Raw genomic sequence first — 16834 nt, 5'->3', positions numbered from 1 at the left:
CAAATAGTGACAAGGAGTTCGAGGAGCAAATATGTAGACAGATTTCTGAGTGCACAATCAGTAGGGCAGTAATTGTTGAGGACTTCAGCTACCCTACTATTAATTCGGATACGAACAGTGTGAAGGACACACAACATTTTTGAACTGTTTTCGCCAGCACATAACAAGCCCAATGATAGGGGACACGATTCTAGATTTCGTCTCAGGAAATGAAGCTGGGCAAGTGGATGAAAAAGCAGTGGGGGACCATTTTGGAGAGAGTGACCATCGTATTGTTAGATTTAGCATCATTATGGAAGAGGTCAAAGATAGAACAGGAGTAAATGTTCGAAATTGGGGGAAGACAAATTTTACAAAGCTGAGAGCTGAACTAGCAAGAGCGAACTGGAAACAGTTATTGGATTATTTGGATTACTTTAGATGGATACATTAGATGGATTACAGCTATTAGACTCAAGAACAGCTTCTTCCCTGCTGCCATCAGACTTTTGAATGATCCTATCATCTATTAAGTTGATCTTTCTCTTCACTGTAACTGCAACATTATTCTGCACCCGATCCTTTCCTTCTCCTATGTACTTTATGAACAGTATGTTTTGTCCGTACAGCATGCAAGAAACAATACTTTTCACTGAATCCCAATACATGTGACAATAATAAATCAAATCAAATAGAAGGAAAAAGCAACGGGAGGCATTTGGAGGTGAAATTCTATGGGCACAGTGATATGCCCCCACAAAGTAAAAGGATGGTACTGCCAAATCTAAAGCTCTCAGGTTATCCAGAAGCATACAGGGTAAGGTAAAGCAGAAAAAGGTAATGAGTGTTAGAGAATACTTAGAATCATAAAATATAATCATAGAATCCCGACAGTGCAGAAGGAGGCCATTCGGCCCATTGAGCCTGCACCAACAGCAATCTGCCCCAGGCCCTATCCCCATAACCCCACGTATTTATCCTGCTAATCACCACGAAACTAAGGGGCAATTTAGCACGGCCAATCAACCTAACCCGCATATCTTTGGAGTGTGTGAGGAAACCCACGCAGACACGGAGAGAACGTGCAAATTCCAAACAGTCACCCGAGGTCGGAATTGAATCCGCGTCTCTGGTGCTGTGAGGCAACAGTGCTTGCCACTGTGCCACCCACAATACCGTAGAAAGCCTAGAGGGGTATAGAAAGAACAGGGGTGAAGTAAAAATGGAAATTAGGAGAGCAAAGAGGATATGAAAAAATATTGACAGGTAAAATCAAAGAAAACCCTAAGATGTTTTACCAATACAAGAAAATTTCGAAGGAAAAAGTAGAGGCTACCAAAGATGTGCATGGTAACTTGTGAGTTGATTCAGAAGATGTGGGCAGGGTTCTCAATGAGTACTTTCTCTCTCTCTTCACTAAGGTGAGGCAATTCAGGCATTCCAGTTAGAGAGGGGGAATGTGAAGTATTAGATACAACATGCGTAGTAAGAGAGGGGGTACTGGAGAGACTGGCATCCTTGAAAGCGGATAAATCACAGGGCCGGATGGGTTGACTTCCAGGCTGTTGAAAAAAGTCAGGACGGAAATAACGGATGCTCTGAGGATCATTTCCAATCCTCATGAGGTACATGCACGACCCCAAAGGATTGGAGGCTTGCAAACGTTGTACCATTATTTAAAAAGTGTGCGAGGGATAGGACAGAAAACTATAGGATGATCTGTCTGACTTCAGTGGTGGAAAAATTATTGGATTAAATTTTGAGAGACAGGATAAACTGTCACTTATAAAGGCACAAATTGATCAGGGTTTGTCAGCATTGTTTTGTTAGGGGAAGATGTTGTCTTACTAAATATAATTTTTTGAGTAACAAGGAAGATTGATGAGGGTAGTGCAGTGGATATTGTCTACATGGATTTCAGTAAGGCATTTGACAAGACATGGCAGACTGGTCAGAAAAATCAGATCTTGTGGAATACAGGGGTAGGTGGATCCAAAATTGGCTCGATGACAGGAAACAAATGGTAATGGTCGATGGATGTTTTTGCGAATGGAAAAGTTTTCAGTGGTGTTCCACAGGGCTCAGTGTTGGGGCCTTGTTATTTGTTGTATATATTAATGATTTAGACTTAAATGTGGGTGCCATATTTGGGGAATTGGTTATCATGTCTGGTCTCCATTTGTGGAGACCAATTGTGATTCCCGTTAGCTTCATGTTGTGTCGGCGGGTAGATGAATTCCAGGAGCCAGGTGAGTCCGGCTTAGAACAGATCCTGCTTTTTCCAATGGGGATTTTAATATGCTAGTCTGGTTCACGCCTTCACTGGGTGGGAACCAGATTATGTCGCCCGCCGGGATCAGGGAGAAATTCAAAATTAGTTCTCCCTGGCGCAAATCCCATGACGGCCCCTCATGTGAGATTCTCCAGCCATAACGGGATTTGCACCTGTGCTGAGAGGGGCTGGAGAATTGCTCCAATTTAAGTAATCTCACTAGATTTAAGACAGTTATTGTTTTTATCCCAGCATTCCTTAAATTGTTTGGTGCAATTCCCAGAAAGAAAATATATGTATATGGACCAGAATCTTATGTATTCGTGCATGTCCAAACATCATTTGGACAGGTGCATGGATAGAAAAGGTTTAGAGGGATATGAGCCAAACACAGGCAAATGAGACTAGATCAGTTCAGGAAACCTGGTCGGCATGGATGAGATGGGCCAAAGGGCCTGTTTCCGTGCTGTGTATCTCTACGACTTTGACAAGGTACCGCATGGTAGATTGCTGCATAAGGTTAAATCTCACAGGATCCAGGGTGAGGTATCTAAATGGATACAAAATTGGCTTTTTGACAGAAGCCAGAGGGTGGTTGTAGAGAATTGTTTTTCAAACTGGAGGCCTGTGACCAGCGGTGTGCCTCAGGGATCAGTGCTGGGTCCACTGTTATTTGTCATTTATATTAATGATTTGGATGAGAATATATCGGTCAGAACATTGAATACAGGAGTTGGGACGTCTTGAAGTTGTACAAGTCATTGATAAGGCCACACTTGGAATACTGTGGGCAATTCTGGTCATCCTATTATAGAAAGGATATTATTAAACTAGAAAGAGTGCAGAAGAGATTTACTAGGATGCTACCAGGACTTGATGGATTGAGTTATAAGGAGAGGCTGAATAGACTGGGACTTTTTTCTCTGGAGCATAGGAGGCTGAGGGGTGATCTAATAGAGGTCTATAAAATACTGAGGGGCATAGACAAGGTAGATAGTCAATATCTTTTTCCAAAGGTAGGGGAGTCTAAAACTAGAGGGCATAGGTTTAAGGTGAGAGGGGAGAGATACAAAAGTGTCCAGAGGGTCAATTTTTTCACACAGAGGGTGGTGAGTGTCTGGAACAAGTTGCCAGAGGTAGTAGTGGAGACGGGTACAATTTTGTCTTTTAAAAAGCATTTAGATAGTTATATGGGTACGATGGGTATAGAGGGATATGGGCCAAATGCGGGTAATTGGGATTAGCTTAAGGGTTTTTTAAAAAAAGGTGCGGCATGGACAAGTTGGGCCGAAGGGCCTGTTTCCATGCTGTAAACCTCTATATGACTCTATGACTCTATGTTCTTGTACTCCGGTTTGATAGTGGTATTCAGAATCATGAGTGGTTCTAATAGAATAAATGATGAGAAATCGTTTCCAGTTGGGGATGGGGCAGTGTCTAAGGATACAATTTTTAAGACGATTGACAGAGAACCAGAGGTGACATGAAGTTATTGTTATAATCTGAATGTGCTGTCTGAATGGGTAGCTTCAGCAATAACATTCAGAAGAGAATTGGATCAGTCCTTTGAAGGGAAGGATTATACACAGCCATGGGGAAAGAGCAGGGGAATGGGTTTACTTGGATGGTTCTATCAAAGAGCTGGTTAGGATGGGCAGAATGGCCTCCCTTCTGTGCTGTGTTGTTGTTCTGATTCAAAGTTAATGGTAGCATTTATGATATGGCAACAATTAGAAAATGTGGTGACCTGGAGTTTTCACTTTGGACACGATCAGCAGATCGGGTGCAAATTATCCTCAAAAATGCACTTATAGAATCATTGATTCCTACAGTACTGAAGGAGGCCATTTGGCCCATCGAGTCTGCACCGATCACAATCCCAGCCAGGCCTTATTCCCGTAACCCCTCATATTTAACCTGCTAACCCCCCTGACACTAGGGTCAATTTAGCATGGTCAATCAACCTAACGTGCACATCTTTAGACTGTGGGAGGAAACCGGAGCACCTGGAGGAAAACCACACAGACACGGGGAGAATCGGCAAACTCCACACAGACAGTGACCCGAGGCCGGAATTGAACCAGGGTCCCTGGCGCTGTGAGGCAGCAGTGCTAACCACTGTGCCACCGTGCCGCCCTTGTTTTGAGACTTTTGCTTTGCTGACGCCCCCACTGGAACTCATTTGCAGAGCATCGCAAGTAAAATTCTACATAAACCAGTGTAACTGAACATCAATTTAGAATATAATACTTCTAAGTGACCTGATACAGTTTTTAATATACAGCTGAAAATAGGTTTGTTAAAAATAAAAGGCGCTTTAATCACAGCAGTCAATCCAACACCTAACTGGCTTGATTTTAGAATAATTGAAAATGATCTTAGAAAACTATGCAGACTAATTGCTGACTACATTGGCATACAGTTGTCAGATTGTTCATAACTTTAAAGAAATTAAAAGCTAAATCATTCCTGTTAATGTTCTTGTGCCATATATAACCACTTAATTTTAGGATCCTCCTCGAAGACCCGTAATTAGTGGAAAGTTTGCTGTGATGATTTTGATTTGGGGCTGTGGGCAGGGACAGCTCACAAGGCCAGGAAAGGCAGTGGCGTGATAGTGGTATTGTTGCTGGACTAGTAATCCAGAGGCCCAGGATAATGTTCTGGGGACCCGGGTTCAAATCCCACCATGGCAGATGGTGAAATTTGAATTCAATAAAAATCTGGAATTAAAAATCTAATGATGACCATGAAGCCATTGCTGATTGTAGTAAAAACCCATCTGGTTCACTGATTTCCTTTAGGGAAGGAAATCTGTCGTCCTTACCTGGTCTGGCCTATATGTGACTCAGACCCACAGCAATGTGGTTGACTCTTAAATGCCTTCAGTTCAAGGGCATTTGGGGTTGAACATAAAATGCTAGCTCAGCCAGTGATGCCCAGATCCCACCAATTAATTTAAAAAATGCCAGAGAATTTTAGAAACTCTTTTATCGAGTAGTATTAAATTGCCAAGAACATTACATCTAAATTTGAAAAATATTGAGAAAATGTTGGAAACACTCAGCTGGTCAGACAGCCTCTGTGGAGAGAGAAGATTAGGATTAGTGTTTCAGTTTAATTATCTTTTGTCAGTGCGTTTTGTTTCATCATTCACGGCCATGAATTGAACCATGTCTTAAGCTTCGGAATTCTTTCTCCCGAAAGCTCAGCACCTGTCCACCCCTCTCCTCCTCTAAATCCACCTTTTTGACCAAGTTTTTAGTCACCCCTTCCAATAGTCCCCCCTTTGTTTACATGTTATATTTTGTCTGCTTACACTTCATTGAATTATAGAATCCCTACACTACAGAAGCAGGCCATTCGGCCCATGAGGTCTGCACCGACTCTCTGACAGAGTATCCACCTAGACCCTCTTCCCCCACCCTTTCCTGCACATTTAACATGGCTAATACGTTTAACCTACACATCTTTGGACACGAAGGGATACTTCTCTGAAGTGCTTCGTGATCATTTTTCTGTGAAAAGCACAATACACCCGTCAGTTGTTGTTGTTAATGGAACCAAGTTAAATAAATATAAGATGCTGCTGAAGTTTAATTTAACTATCGAGGCCAAATGTGTTGCCTATTATGGGTTGTTCTTGAGATGGTGGTGAGCCATCTTCTTGATTTGCTGTGGTCCATGTGGTAAAAGGATTCCCACAGTGCTGTTGCATAGGAAGTTTCAGACTTTTGGCCCAGGGACTATGAACGGTGATGTTTTAAGGTTGGCCAATGTGTGATCTGCCCATACACCTGCTGCCCTTGTCCATCTAGGCGGCGGAGATCATAAATTTGGGAGGTTGCTGCAGAAGATTTTTGGTTCGTTGCTGCAATGTGCTTTGTGGAAAGTAAGGCACCTCTGCCATGGTACATCAGTGGTGGATAGGCTGCTGATCATGTGGACTGATTTGTCCTGGATAGTTTGGAACTTCAGGGCGGAGCCGCAAAATTCAGGTGTTCCAAATATGATTCCAGCTGCTGGAGAATTTTCCCCCAGAGTGCTATTGGCTTCAGTTTTATTAGGGCTGTTTGTTAATGCTCTCTGCAACCTCAGTCTCTCTAACCTCATATCTGTAATTCTCTTCTGTCTGTTTGTTTGTATTGGAGCTGTAATGAGATTGAGTTGAGCGCTCCCGACTGAACCTAAACGAAGAACTTGTGATTCACTGCTGCTCGTTGCACTGTTGATAACTTATTCCATCACTTTGCTGATTACTGATGGGAGGCTGATAGGGCGATGATTGGATTTTTCCTGTTTGTGGACAGGATGTTGCTGGGCAATTTTCCTCATTGTTGGTTCAAGGTTCTTATTGTGACTGTTTTGGAACTGCTTTCAGGAGGCATCACCAATTCTAGAAATCTTGTGAACTCAACTCTTGCCTTTGTTCTGTCCGACATGTTTAGCCATATCCTGGTGTCATAGATTCACCACCCTTTTCTGTGTGAGCCGTAAAACAACACTTAAAAACAAAACAAAGGAAATTAGTGGACATGATTAAATTAGCCAAGTTCTGCCGATTAGAGATGATTGGTCCCACAGCTCTGTCTTTACTGGTCAATTTAACTCAGTGGTAGTATTCCCATTTTTTTGTGTTGGAAGAATTTGACACTTATTGCAGTGCTGAGGGAATGATTCCAGGTTTAAGTTTATTTATTCGTGTCACAAATAGGCTTACATTAACACTGCAATGAAGTTACTGTGAAAATCCCCTCTGGCTTCTGTTCGGGTACACTGAGGGAGAGTTTAGCATGGCCAATGCACCTAACTAGCACGTCTTTCAGGGAGGAAATCAGAGCACCCAGAGGAAACCCATGCAGACACGAGGAGAACATGCAGATTCTGCACAGAGAGTGACCCGAGCCATGAATCGAACCCGGGTCCCTGGCACTGTGAGGCAGCAGTGTTAACCACTGTGCCGCCCTTCTTAAGAGATGCAAGTCTAGGTCTATCGGTTCTGGGGATGCATATTTGTGACACAATTTGAAGAGGAGCAGGGAAGTTGTTCCTGTGTTCTGGCCAATATTGACCATTCAACTAACCTTGCTGAAATATATGAATTGATTATCACTCTTACTGCTTCTGTCATCCTGCTGCCATATTTACCTGCAACCCAACAGCTGTTGCACTCCCAAAGTTATTCATTGGCGTGGGATTCTTGGATGAATTGAATTCAGGAAAGATTGTATGTGAATATTAACTGGTTCTGTCTTTGAGACTTACATGGTAGATGTGGATTAATGCACTAGGTTTTGCATAACTATAGTACCAATAACAATTGTAGTCCTGTATATATCGGCCATCTTTCCTTAAATACAGAATCCCTGCAGTACAAAAGGAGGCCATTCGGCCCATCGAGTCTGCACCGACCACAATCCCACCAAAGCCCTTTCCCGTAACCCCTTACATTTACCCTAGTTAAACCCCCTGACTCTAGGGTCAATTCAGCATGGCCAATGAACCTAACCCACACATCTTTGGACTGTGGGAGGAAACTGGAGCACCCGGAGGAAACCCACGCAGACACGGGGAGAACGTGCAGACTCCACACAGACAGTGACCCGAGGCCGGAATTGAACCTGCGTCCCTGGCACTGTGAGGCAGCAGTGCTAACTAATGTGCCACCGTGCTGCCGTTAAATTTTTACTTTTTTACAGTTCTTGTTCTAAATTATTTACATAACCAATATGTTGATATTTCTATTACTACAGTTTTTTTTCCAACACAAGTCCTCAAACTTGAGTCTACCAGATCCTTAAACCTCTTTCTGGGACCAGGATGCTGCAATAACTGTATCTCTAATTCTGAATGTTGATGTGACATGCTTCAAGTGTCTGCTTGTGTGTGCATTTATCCAGGACATGTTTTCAGGGATCTTCAATGCAGATTTGAAAACCATTCATTTGCTTCTAAAAAGGAAGGAAGGACTGTATATCTTTTATTGACCTGTTATGTATCCTGAATGTATCGTAACCGTGTTCCGTTCTTTTTCAGCTTTCTCATATTAATCAGTGAGACCTACTGATCCTGGTCCTTTGGAAATGGCTTCTCAATCCACATCGCCACAGTCTCCTACATCTTCCCTGTCGGCACCATTATCACCATCTTCTGCAGCTCTTCACACTCCTGACGATACCAGGTTAAGCGAGCGTTCTCCATCACCAATGAGGGGCTTTCTCATCCCCAGTCCATTGCCAACCAGGAGGACCAGAACTAAGTCTGCGTAAGTACACACTGAGCTACTCTAACAGTGGAAAGATGTGACAAAATTACATCTGTTCTAAAACGGCCTATTGGTGTTGCAGTTAATTTTGCATTTGAAGAATCAATAAACACCTTGAATTTTAGTTTTGATCAAGATTGTAAATGCAGTTACATCTTGATGACATTTAAAGGATTGTATCCAACCTCACACTGTGGGTTGGTGAAAAGATTCCTCAACATTGATAATTGTTCTATGTTTTTTTTTGCATAGAAAAATTAGAGGGTACTGTAAAATAACGCAGCATCTAATTATCAAAATAATACCTTGGAAGGGCTGTCATGATGCTGGTGATGATCGAGTCAGAAGATAGTTCTAGATTGTCCACTATGTTTTAGTATAATCTCAGTGAGGTTGCCAATGGTGAAACGCTGTTTTGTGACAATAGAGGTGTTGTCAACAAAATGTTGTGGGGCAGCTGTGACAGGAAGTTTGCATGACATGTGCAGGATGACTGTTATATACAAGAAACAGATAGCGAATCTCCTGTGGCATTGTTCTTCCTCCTGAACTAAAGGATTCATTATAGTATAAGAACCAAAGCAGTGTCTATCCATGAAGTACAGGATATGCAAGATGACCTTGTTGATGATGAGTCAGAAGGGACAGTGTGAGCAACATGTTCTACTTTGCAATGGGAAATTCATTTTGTGTGAAGATTTCGATATCTGAAACTTCAAAAAGTTCCAGAAAGTTCTGGTTAGTCGAGATTTGCACGGCTGATGTTGCTCAGATGCCTGCAGAACATCAAGATGAGAATGATGTAAGGAGCGTAGTAAAAATTGTGATTATTCAGCAACAGTCATGGCTTCCCGAAGGTGTTGAGGTTAAAAAGTTTATGCTTAATTGCGTACATTTCAGAAAGATTGGCTGCAACACTATAATCAATGCACAGGTTTGTTGAAATGGCATTGAATAAACTGCCAATCATTTCACTGTCTCGACACCGTAGCAACAAAATCAGTGGAGTCAAATGTTTACAGCGTAGATGAGAGTTTTGCAAGAGCAATTGCAAATGACTCCCACTGCCTGCTCTCTTTTCATAGTCTTGTACATTCCTCTTCACGTATGTTTGCTCTTTTCCCAGGAGCAGTTTCCCCAGAGAGTGATATCTTGCCTGCAGGACTCCCATTAGTTTTTCTTTTTTTAATGGCTCAGAATTTTGCAGAGGGGTGGGTGGTGGCAGTGGAAGAGGATTTTAAGAGTGTGGCGATGCACGTTTCAGGCTTGAGTTTCCACCACAGTCTGTGGAGTGCAACCTGATTTCGGAATGGTGTTGTTGAATTGGATTTTGGGTTAAGCAGGTTGCTTTTGCTGGAGAAACCATGGGAAATAGCATGGGATGTCTTCCTGAGAACAAAGGGGGTCAATTCTGGGTGGTTCAAAATGAGCAGTTGTGGATTGGTTGATTATTATACATACGTCCTTTGGGAACGGGTAAAAATGGTGGGGGGTTGGTATTCCACCGCTGCCGCATAAAGCTGAAATCCCCTACCATCCCCATTCATTCACACCATTGGTGGGTGGGGGAGGGGAGCAGACATATCTGGAAGTAGCTTCCTTGTAAGGTGGGAGAGTAGCACCATAAAGGGAGGGAGATGTGTTGATTCGTGTGGAGAAGTATATTGTCATTGTACAGCAATATTTTGTGATGTTTGTATTGTGAAAGGCTGGGGTCAAATGGGTTGAAATGTTTTCTTCATCCAGGCTTATTTTGATCTTGTGATGATTCCTGCCAATACACTATGGGCAAGTTTCATTCTTGTGTCTTCTGCCTCTTTAGTTCCATATGTCCTCGTGTAAAATTTTCTGTCATCTTACAAAGTGAACAATTCAGATTTATCTAGCTTCTAAAATGTCATAAAAGACCTTTATTTGCAAACAAAGATACCAGTTATGTACGTAAAATACAAGGCCCATGCTAGTTGTCTAGTGAAGTGTTATCTAATGTTCCTTTTGTGTGTTTTCCATGCCTATTTAAAATGAGTATTAAGCATTTAATGAAATTGCTACATTATTTTCCACCATTCATTTTGTCTCTCCCCTGAAGTCACCAACTCTTGGATTGTAGGCACAGACATGCCGGCCGCCATTCATTACCTTGCTCAAGTGTCCATGGTTCATGCATAAATGTAGATAGTAATTATTAGACCATTTCATCAAAGGAATATCACATTGTGTTCTCACCTCTGGTTCATATGTGCATGGTTTCCCCCAGAGGTTATTCAGTAAAAATCGGGAATGTCAGCCTTGGCACCAGGGTGATTTTCTTCCACTATCCCTTATCTCAAGGGCAAGGAGACACATTTCAACAACACAATCACTATGTGAGATGCATAGATTTAAAAATGTTCTACTTATTTCAAAAATCGATTGTGAAATGCAATTTGTAGAGAAAAACATCCCAAAAAACTGAAATCTTCCTGAATAAAAGTTGTTACAAATGAGATAGGTTCATAATTTGTCATTTAAAAACTGCTTTAAAATAATTCATAATTGGTAGAAAGATGATCTCTTGAAATGATAACTTGTCTTCTCATACACTAGGTAGAAGGAATTAGAGGAAAGTTATTTGTGAGTTTCTCAGTGTTAAAGACAAATTGATACCGAATTTGATGACTCATTTAGTCACACACCATCCTGACTTGCAACTATGTTGCTGTTCCCTCACTGTCATTGGACGAACGTTTTGGAACTCCTTTTCTAACAGCTCTATGGATGTACTTACACGACATGGCGTGTAGCCACCACCTTCTTCACGACAATGATGTCCACATCCTGTGAATGAATAAATAAAAAAAGAGAGGGATATAATGGGCATGATTGTTGTGGAGTGCATGTCTGTTGCTGCTGATAGCCCACATAGATTCCCAGACTTCATGTGTTAATCTATCACACTGAATGTGGTGGCAGTGGTGTACAACACAATGGAGAGTGTCTTCACTTTGAAGATAGGCTCCGAAAGGCCTGTGCAATGGTCACTTCTATCAATCCTCATATGAACAGATTCATCTGTGACAAATACTAGGTTATTCTGTAGCATTGGTGTTCTCACTGCCTGCTGCATGCCTAGATTGGCAGCTATGTCCTGTTAGGACGCAGCCAGTTCAGTTAGTTGCGTTATAGCCAGATCCCGTGCTTTCTTCACGGGTGTTCATGGACTGCTGACTCATCAGCTATCTTGTCAGCCTGTTGCTCTTACTTGTGTCTAAAACAGCGCTTCTATCCTTGGCAGCTCACTTTAGGTGTCCATGAGGATGACTTTGCCAGGCTGACCAGCCTGAGTTTGCCTTTGCTGTGCCTGAATCTGATGCTTGGGTGTCACCCATTTTTGTAGAGGATGTGATAACGATGGATTGCTGGTTATGGAGCAATAATATAAGTGCTTGAATTGTACTCGCTGATGTGGCTCATGGAGGTGAAACAATATGTAAATGAAATGGGTATCTTTATTTAACATTATCATGCTGGGGTTAGATGTTAAAGGCTTAATTATAAATTATTAATGTTGAAATCTAATGAGTGGGGAGTTTGCAGTTAGTGGTTAGTACTACATGCAAGGAACATTTGCATATTTTCCAAATAATGTTCACAAAATAGAACATAGAACATTACAGCGCAGTACAGACCCTTCGGCCCTCGATGTTGCGCCAACCAGTGAAACCATAACCCTTAATTCCTTTACTGTTCAAAAATATGTTTATCCAATAACTATTTGAATGCTCTCAATGTTGACGAGTCCACCACTGCTGCAGGCAGGGCATTCCACGCCCTTACTACTCTCTGAGTAAAGAACCTACCTCTAACATCTGTCCTATATCTCTCACCCCTCAATTTAAAGCTATGTCCCCTCGTGCTAGCCAACACCATCCGAGGAAAAAGACTCTCACTATCCACCCTATCTAATCCTCTGATCATCTTGTATGCCTCTATTAAGTCACCTCTCAACCTTCTTCCCTCTAACGAAAACAACCTCAAGCCCCTCAGCCTTTCCTCATACGATTTTCCCACCATACCAGGCAACATCCTGGTAAATCTCCTCTGCACCCCTTCCAACACTTCCACATCTTTCCTATAATACGGCGACCAGAACTGTACGCAATACTCCAAATGCGGCCGCACCAGAGTTTTGTACAGTTGCAGCATGACCTCCTGGCTCCGAAACTCAATCCCTCTACCAATAAAAGCTAACACACCGTACGCCTTCTTAACAACCCTATCAACCTGGGTGCCAACTTTCAGGGATCTATGCACATGGACACCCAGATCCCTCTGTTCATCCACACTACCAAGTATCTTACCATTAGCCCAGTACTCTGTATTCCTGTTACTCCTTCCAAAGTGAATCACCTCACACTTTTCCGCATTAAACTCCATTTGCCACCTCTCAGCCCAGCTCTGCAGCCTATCTATGTCCCTCTGTAACCTGCCACTTCCCTCCGCACTGTCCACAACTCCACCGACTTTAGTGTCATCCGCAAATTTACTAATCCATCCTTCCACGCCCTCATCCAAGTCATTAATAAAAATGACAAACAGCAGTGGCCCCAAAACAGATCCTTGCGGTACACCACTAGTAACTGAACTCCAGGATGAATATTTCCCATCAACCACCACCCTCTGTTCTCTTACAGCTAGCCAATTCCTGATCCAAACCACTAAATCACCCTCAATCCCATGTGTCCGTAATTTCTGCAAAAGCTTACCATGGGGAACCTTATCAAACGCTTTGCTGAAATCCATATACACCACATCAACCGCTTTACCCTCATCCACCTCTTTGGTCACCTTCTCAAATGAAACCACAGTGCAGGTCTCACTGTTGTATCCAAAGCACTGTTCACATCAGGATCACTATTTAGGTCAAAACAAAACTGTGACCTTAAAGAACGTTAAACCTTCAGGTTTGAGAGAGAATGTCATGGAGACTCACAGTGCAGAAAAGGCCCTTCGACCCATTGAGTCTGCACTGACAATAACTATCTTTAAAGTTGTGCTATTCCCATTTTCCAGCACTTGTCCCGTATCCTTGAATGTTATGATATTTCAAATACTCATCCAAATACCTTTTAAAGGTTATAAGGTTTCCGGCCTCCACAACCTTCCCAGGCAGTGCATTCGAGATTCTCATCATCCTCTGAGTGAATTTTGTTTATGCAAATCCCCTCTGAATCTCGTGCCTCTCACCCTAAAACTATGCCCCCTCATGATTGATCTCTCAACCAAGGGGAACAGTGCTATTCACCCTGCCCATATCCCACATAATCTTATACACCTCAATCATGCCTCCCTTCAGCCTTCTCTGCTCTGAAGAAAACAATCCAAGCCGATCCAGTCTTTTCTTTTTAGCTCAAATGCTCCATCCCTAGCAAAATCCTGGTGAATCACCTCTGTACTCCCTCCAGTGCAATCACATCCTTCCTATAGTGATGTGACCAGAACTGCACACAGTACTCCAGCTGTGGCCTAACCAGCGTTCTGTATAGCTCCAACATAACCTCCTTGCTCTTATCCTGATGCCACGACTGATCAAGCAAGTGTCCCATGTGCCTTCTTAACTACCCTATTTACCTTTTCTGCCGCCTTCAGCGATCTGTGAATAAATACCTCAAGATCCATCTGTTCCTCGGAGCTTTCCAGTGTCCTTTCATTCATTAAATACTACCTTGCTTTGTCTTGTTACTTCTTCCAAAGTGTATCTGTCAAGGTTAAATATCTCTGCCACTCTTCTGCCCATCTGACCAATCCATCTATATCTTCCTGTAACCTATGATTTCCTTCACTATTAAACACCCTACTAATTTTGGTGTCATCTGCAAGCTTGCTTAACATTCCCCCCACATTACCATGTATATAATTTATGTAAATAACAAACAATAAGGGACCCAGCACTGAACCTTGCGATACGCGACTGGATACCGGCCTCCAGTCACTCAAACTGCCATTGTGTCTTATTACTAAGCCAGTTTTGGATCCATCTCGCCAATTTCCCTTGATTTCCATGTGCTTCAACCTTCTCAATCAGATTGTGCCACCAATAGCAATGTTTTGAATGTTTTTCATAATTAAGTTATACTCTTCCCATCGTTAAAGTGAATTGAACATGCCATAACGATTGAGATCTTGTTCCATATCAATTGGTGCGGAGCCCTGGATTGAAAAAGTCACTTTTGTTTATGGTTGGATCTCAGTTCTTTGGGCGCAGTCAGCCTTCTGTGGCAGTCATTCATGTCTGTTATGGCTAAATCCAACGCTGAGGTTTCATATCAATAAAATGAACAGGAAACATAGAAACATAGAAAAACTACAGCACAAAACAGGCCCTTCGGCCCCACAAGTTGTGCCGAACATATCCCTACCTTTTAGGCCTACCTATAACCCTCCATCCTATTAAGTCCCATGTACTCATCCAGGAGTTTCTTAAAAGACCCTATTGAGTTTGCCTCCACCACCACTGACGGCAGCTGATTCCACTCGCCCACCACCCTCTGTGTGAAAAACTTCCCCCTAACATTTCCCCTGTACCTACCTTAAACCTGTGTCCTCTCATAGCAGCCATTTCCACCTTGGGAAAAAGCCTCTGAGAGTCCACCCGATCTATGCCTCTCAACATCTTATATACCTCTATTAGGTCTCCTCTCATCCTAAGTCTCTGCAAAGAGAAAAGACCGAGCTCCCTCAGCCTATCCTCATAAGGCATGCCACTCAATCCAGGCAACATCCTTGTAAATCTCCTCTGCACCCTTTCAATCTTTTCCACATCCTTCCTGTAATGAGATGACCAGAACTGAGCACAGTACTCCAAGTGGGGTCTGACGAGGGTCTTATATAGCTGCATCATTATCCCCGGACTCCTAAACTCAATCCCTCGATTGATAAAGGCCAGCACACCATACGCCTTCTTAACCACCTCCTCCACCTGCGGGGCCGATTTTAGAGTCCTATGGACCCGGACCCCAAGTTCCTTCTGATCCTCTACAGTACTAAGAGTCTTTCCCTTTATATTGTACTCCTTCATCCCATTTGACCTACCAAAATGGACCACTACGCATTTATCTGGGTTGAAGTCCATCTGCCACTTCTCCGTCCAGTCTTGCATCCTATCTATGTCCCTCTGTAACTTCTGACATCCCTCCAGACTATCCACAACCCACCAACCTTCGTGTCGTCGGCAAACGTACCAACCCATCCCTCCACTTCCTCATCCAGGTCATTTATGAAAATGACAAACAGCAAGGGTCCCAGAACAGATCCCTGGGGCACACCACTGGTGACCGACCTCCATTTAGAAAAAAACCCATCTATACCCACTCTCTGCCTCCTTTGGGCAATCATGATGTGGAGATGCCGGCGTTGGACTGGGGTGAACACAGTAGGAAGTCTCACAACACCAGGTTAAAGTCCAACAGGTTTAAACCTGTTGGACTTTAACCTGGTGTTGTGAGACTTCTTCCTTTGGGCAAGCCAGTTCTGGATCTACAGGGCAGCAGCCCCATGGATCCCATGCCCTCTCACTTTTTCTAGAAGCCTTGCATGGGGGACCTTATCGAACGCCTTGCTAAAATCCATATAAACCACATCTACTGCTTTCCCTTCGTCAATGTGTTTAGTCACATTTTCGAAGAACTCCACCAGGCTCGTAAGGCACGATCTGTCTTTGACAAAGCCATGCTGAGTATCCTTGAGCATACTAAACCTCTCTAAATGCTCATAAATCTTGTCCCTCAGGATCTTCTCCATCAGCTTACCAACCACTGAGGTTAGACTCACCAGTCGGTAATTTCCTGGGCTATCCCTATTTCCCTTCTTGAAAATAGGAACCACATCCGCAATCCTCCAATCCTCCGGCACCTCTCCCGTCTCCATCGACGACGCAAAGATCATAGCCATAGCAATCTCTTCCCTCGCCTCCCACAGTAACCTGGGGTACATCCCATCCGGACCCGGCGACTTATCTATCTTGATGCCATTCAAAGATTCCAGCACAACCTCTTTGTTAAAGTCCACATATTCAATCTTTTCAGTCCACCGCAAGCTCGCAGTACATCCACCCAGGTCCTTCTCCTCTGTGAAAACCAAGGCAAACTACTCATTAAGCACCTCTGCCATTTCTACTGGTTCCGTACAGACTTTCCCGCCTTCACCTTTTATAGGCCCTATTCCTTCACATCTCATCCTTTTACTCTTCCCATATTTATAGAATGCCTTAGGGTTTTCCTTAATCCTACCTGCCAAGGCCTTCTCGTGACCCCTTCTGGCTCTCCTAATTTCCTTCTTTA

The 16834-nt window shown here is 43.0% G+C and overlaps 1 protein-coding gene across 4 annotated transcripts in view; it reads left to right on the top strand.

Annotated features, from left to right (window-relative positions):
• Positions 1-16834, top strand: part of carhsp1 (calcium regulated heat stable protein 1) — a 96474-nt gene that overhangs the window by 47022 nt on the left and 32618 nt on the right. For all 4 annotated transcript variants that reach the window (XM_078240401.1, XM_078240402.1, XM_078240403.1 and 1 more), the window contains one exon: positions 8288-8516. In XM_078240401.1, coding sequence (XP_078096527.1) covers positions 8335-8516 — 182 coding nt within the window. In that variant the 5' untranslated portion in view covers positions 8288-8334. The remainder of the gene's footprint in view (positions 1-8287; positions 8517-16834) is intronic.

This window comes from Mustelus asterias, chromosome 23 (genome assembly GCF_964213995.1).
Source record: "Mustelus asterias chromosome 23, sMusAst1.hap1.1, whole genome shotgun sequence".
NCBI classification, from domain to species: domain Eukaryota; kingdom Metazoa; phylum Chordata; class Chondrichthyes; order Carcharhiniformes; family Triakidae; genus Mustelus; species Mustelus asterias.
This window is presented reverse-complemented; position numbering and strand designations above follow the sequence as displayed.